Source organism: Pseudomyrmex gracilis, unplaced genomic scaffold, assembly GCF_002006095.1.
Source record: "Pseudomyrmex gracilis isolate BER0280 unplaced genomic scaffold, ASM200609v1 scaffold_1647, whole genome shotgun sequence".
Classification (NCBI taxonomy): domain Eukaryota; kingdom Metazoa; phylum Arthropoda; class Insecta; order Hymenoptera; family Formicidae; genus Pseudomyrmex; species Pseudomyrmex gracilis.
Genome location: NW_018022231.1, coordinates 9,705 through 15,148, shown reverse-complemented (window position 1 = coordinate 15,148; position 5,444 = coordinate 9,705). Strand labels below are relative to the sequence as shown.

General features: G+C 39.4%; 1 protein-coding gene across 1 annotated transcript; it reads left to right on the top strand.

The window, feature by feature from the left end:
* The first annotated feature begins 2,265 nt into the window (after positions 1-2,265).
* LOC109862348 lies at positions 2,266-3,123 on the top strand. Its single transcript, XM_020442376.1, has one exon. It carries the CDS (start codon positions 2,266-2,268, stop codon positions 3,121-3,123), a length of 858 nt encoding a protein of 285 aa, XP_020297965.1.
* Positions 3,124-5,444: the final 2,321 nt, after the last annotated feature.

Here is a 5,444-nt window from a genome sequence, read left to right as displayed (position 1 = left end):
CTGCGCTGATTGGCCTGATTTACTCAATAATTACTCCTTTATTATAAATAATAGAAAAAAATGGTTCAGGACTTTTCGACTCAGTTTTATTCCTTCTACCTGCCTACGAGAGATTGTACGGCAATTCTGGGACACCCTGTATATACGTGTTCACGTGTAAAGTTTTACACGTGAAATTCGAATTGTAATAACAATTCTAAAATTCATATAGGATGCTATACTTGCATCTCGTAAATGAGAGATCCCAAATACCCCCCTAATTGAAATTAAATTTATATTGCAAAAAAAAGCTGTTTTACATCACGTGGTTAAAAATCAGCTGCAGGTTATAAACGCGACTATTGCTCACGTAGAAAACATTGAGGAGGTCGTAGAGAGAAACGAAAACAAGTTAAAAAACGCAATGGTTAAAATAACACAAAAGGTAGACAGCTACGCGCAGCAAGCCGAACTTAGCGAGTATTTTATGGAATTAGGCAGCATGATTACAAAACTCGAGTTTGACGTGAAAAGTATCATGGGTTACGTCACGGACGTACAAGCGAACTTTGCGCAGTTAGAAGTGGTACCCGTTGAATTAATAATAAAAGGCCTCTAGGACGCAAATAATTGGTCTGCCCACGGATTACATTTTCCATTCGTCATAACGCTAGAGAATTGGTTGACAATAAAAGAATATGTCACGGTTAGCGTGTATTGTAAAAACGCGAATGTGTATACCGTCGTCAAGTTTCCACTAGTAGCTCCAGTAAAATACGACTTGTTGAAGGTAGTGCCCTTGCCGGTGCACGACCACGATAATGTTTTTAAGGTGGCACAAGTAAAATTCGAGATAGTTGCAGTAGATGAAAATAAACAAACATACTCCGTTGTAAAAGTGAGTCAGGTAGAGAAATGTAAAAACGTTGGAGATAATTATGTCTGCGATAATATAGAATCGGTGTACAAGATACACGCGGACGCACCATGCGAGGTGCAGGCATATGTTAGTAATTCAGAAGAATTTTCCAATTGTAAAGAGGAAACTGTGATTTCGAACTATACGATATGGATAAGCTAGAAAAAGCGCGTGTATAGCTGTACTCAACCCCGAAAAGCGAGTCGGTGGTGATATCGTGCGAAAATCGAAAGGAAGCAACGGAAACTGTAAACGGAGTCGGAGAGATAAAATTGTCGGAAAAATGTAAGTTAGTGACGTCCAGTGTAACGATTCGCACCAACAAGGTGATGGACAAATTGGTGAACAAATTAACATGTATTTGCCACGATTCAACCTTTCGGTGTTAAAAGCAAAAGAACAAACGGTTGGTGAAGAACCGGTAGTGTTAGAAAGCATAACACAGAATAAAACACAAATTGAGAAAATAAAATCAGAGGTAACGGAATTAACGGACGAAATAAACGAGAGTTCGTTTTTTGAAAATCCGCATCTTATGTATCCGACTACGTCAGTGTGACGATAATAATGGTAATTATTGTACTAGTTATATATAAAGTAATAAGAAATAAAGAAAAAGCAGGATTGGCACGCGGCGCCGTGAAATCACGTAACGCGGAACAGCGTGAAAAGCGGCGAAGCGCTCGCGCGCAAAACGCCGAGACCATCGCGCTGTAAGTATATCGCGTGGTATAGTATGTAAGATACAAAGGTAGTGTAGGTAACATGCAAAAATTGTACACAAGTGGGTTTAAAAGTTGCAACGGAAAATGTTACGGACATTTTCCTTTTTCCCGGAAGGGGGGAAATGTTGTGCGCCAATTTTTGTATTAAAAGTTAAGGTAGGATGAGGTCATTGAGCAATGTGATGAGACATCATTGTCATTGCTCAATGACCTAGATAAGTTGCAGGAAGGCAGCAGTTCTAGGAAGAACTGCTGGTCGCCACAGGGTGCGACACATCGCCGCATTGTCCGAAGTGCAACGCAGCATGTCGACACCGGCACCGGTAACTAGCACGGCCGTTGCTAGGACCGGTGGGCCTGCTGAATCAGCGCGATCGATCTACTATAAATCGATCGCGTGAATAAAGCAGAGGAGAGACCGTGATTAGACTGCTAGCTCACTGTGTGGCTCCGCAAGCCGGAGAGTTTACCACAGTGAGGAACAGCGGTGTAAGAAACAAAAGGAACGTTGTAATCGGAGCAATAAAGATAAAAATACAAGTTCGTGCTTAGAACTTCATCTTTACCACCCGACCTTCCTCGATATCCAACAATATAAAGAGATTTAAATTCTACGCCTTATACTGGGCGTGTAGAAGAGCAATGGGAAAATCCTGGAGTATTAAACTAAATACTGCCCTATGGATATACAAAGCGGTACTTGTACCGAGGTTAACATATGCTGCTGTTGTTTGGTGGCTCAAAGTGAAAAAGATGGAGTCAAAGAACCTACTAAAAAGCCTACAAAGCAATTACTTGAGGGCTGCGGTAGGGACTATGAGAACGACACCAACAGAAACGCTGGAAGTGGCGCTCTGCATTCCACCTCTAAGATTGATTATCATCAGCGCTGCCAAACTCACAGCATATAAACTAAGGTGTCAGAGAGAGTGGAGAAATTTCGGAGTAGGTCATACCAGGCTCGAGTTTTTTCATAAACCTCTCTTTACTTTAAAGCAAGACAGAATATCCAGAAAACGCCAGGTGGACAAGGCGTTCTCTATAAACTTGACCACCAAGGCAGACTGGAAAAACAGAAATCTTCAGATCCAGCCGGGCACTCATGCATGGTTCACTGATGGATCTGGAGCAAACGGCTGCTATGGAGCAGGCATCTACTGTCCAGGATCAAATCACAGAGAGTTTTTCTCTTTGGGTAAACTGGCCACGGTCTTTCAAGCGGAAGTCCTGGCCATTCTGAAATGTGCAAGACTCCTACTCTCAAGAGAAACAAAAACTAGGAGAATCGATATCTATACGGATAGCAAAGCAGCCATAGGAGCTCTTGCCAAGACCACCACTGAATCTTCAGTGATTTGGGACTGTATGCAAGCTCTAAACAGATTGGGCAAGCGAAACAACATCACGCTTGTCTGGGTACCTGGCCACCAAGATATCCAAGGCAATAAAGTGGCTGATAGTTTGGCAAAACTAGGTACCTTAGAGAAACCAGTCTGCTAGATAATTGGAGATCCCTTTGAAACAGGGAAAAACCATATCAAGGACTGGCTGAAAAGGGAGCACAGGATCTCTTGGAAGATACTGAAGAGCTGCCGCCAAGCTAAAGCCCTGATGACTCAGCCATTGCCAGGTAGGACAAAGGAACTACTGACAATGAGTAAGTACAGACAAAGACTGTATCGGTCTTCTCACAGGGCATTGAGCCTTCAAGGCACATCTATTCAACTTAGACTTATTTGAGGAAAGTAGTTGGAGATTCTGCGGCGAGAAAAGGGAAGACAGCGTGCACATATATTTTCGCTGCCCGTCTCTAGCACTCAAGAGATTCCGATCCTTGGGCTCCATGTTTGTGGAGCCCGAGAACCTGAAAATAATTAAAATCGGCCATCTGTGTAGCTTGACAGCAAATGCCGGATTTTAGCAGCTTGGTCGATAAAGAACTAACGGGAGTCGCAGAAGATCTTATAGATCTAGGTGACAATAGGGTCTCACAAGCCCCCCGCTCCTTATTATTTATCTATATCTATCTAGTTTTGTGCCCGAGATACGTCACCTCTTTGCGGAAAATTTCGCACTTGTCCGGCTGTGTAACCGGAGATTATGTTCCCTTAGTTTACTAAACACTTCTTTTATTTTTTGAATAATGAATAACGGGCTCTCGAACCAATTGCAGGATGTTATGCATTAATTACAAATCTCTTACAAGTAAGAGTTAATCCAAACGTTTCAACTTTATTATTAAGTCATCATTAGTGGATATCTGATTTACATGATATAAAATATTATAAAAAAAATTATATATAAAAAAAAACGGATTACAATCTTGGGAACAAATAAAATCATATGTTAACAACAAACTCACCAAATCTTACAAAACTATATACAACATTTTTTTGTTACACATAATTGTAGTCTACTATCACTTGTATGTGTGTGTTCGTGTGTCACATGTGTGTCGAGACTGTGTGAAATAATCTGTANGATGTTGCGCGAATCTCTATTTTTGAACAGCTTGAGATTTTATCTGATCAATGTAGGGGGAGTAAGAATTGTCAAGCAGTACCGTATCATGCATAACATTAATTGTATTATTTTTTAATTTAATATTGACCATTTCAGACGTTAGCCTTTTATAATAATTTGGTTCTTGATCTAAAATTTTAATTTCTTCCCAATTAAACAAATGTCCCGTGTTTATACAATGATCAGATATCACAGATTTAACATTTTGTGTCTTAACATAATTAATGTGCTCTTATAATAACGTAGTTTACAACATTCAATGCAACAATTGCGAAGCCAATTATATCGGCCAAACCAAGAGACATCTGCAAACTAGAATTAAAGAGCACATTAATTATGTTAAGACACAAAATGTTAAATCTGTGATATCTGATCATTGTATAAACACGGGACATTTGTTTAATTGGGAAGAAATTAAAATTTTAGATCAAGAACCAAATTATTATAAAAGACTAACGTCTGAAATGGTCAATATTAAATTAAAAAATAATACAATTAATGTTATGCATGATACGGTACTGCTTGACAATTCTTACTCCCCCTACATTGATCAGATAAAATCTCAAGCTGTTCAAAAATAGAGATTCGCGCAACATCNTACAGATTATTTCACACAGTCTCGACACACATGTGACACACGAACACACACATACAAGTGATAGTAGACTACAATTATGTGTAACAAAAAAATGTTGTATATAGTTTTGTAAGATTTGGTGAGTTTGTTGTTAACATATGATTTTATTTGTTCCCAAGATTGTAATCCGTTTTTTTTTATATATAATTTTTTTTATAATATTTTATATCATGTAAATCAGATATCCACTAATGATGACTTAATAATAAAGTTGAAACGTTTGGATTAACTCTTACTTGTAAGAGATTTGTAATTAATGCATAACATCCTGCAATTGGTTCGAGAGCCTGTTATTCATTATTCAAAATTTTCGTTGCGAACCCGAGGACACCTCAACACACATTCAAATACATCTTTTATTCTTTTCGCGTGTTCCTCGAGACTGGCCCCGTGGATGACGACATCATCCAGGTACACAAAGCACTTTACCTCCTGCAACCACGTCAGAACCGCATTCATCAGCCTCTGAAAGGTTGCCGGCGCACTTTTGAGACCGAAGGGAATTCGATTGTACTCGTAATGCTCGTACGGTGTCGAGAATGCCGTTTTCTTCCTGTCTTCTTTTTTCATTGAAATCTGGTGATATCCAGACGCCAAATCCAACGTCAAAAAATACTTGGCATTCCCTAGCTGGTCGAGTATCTCGATAATATTTGGTAAG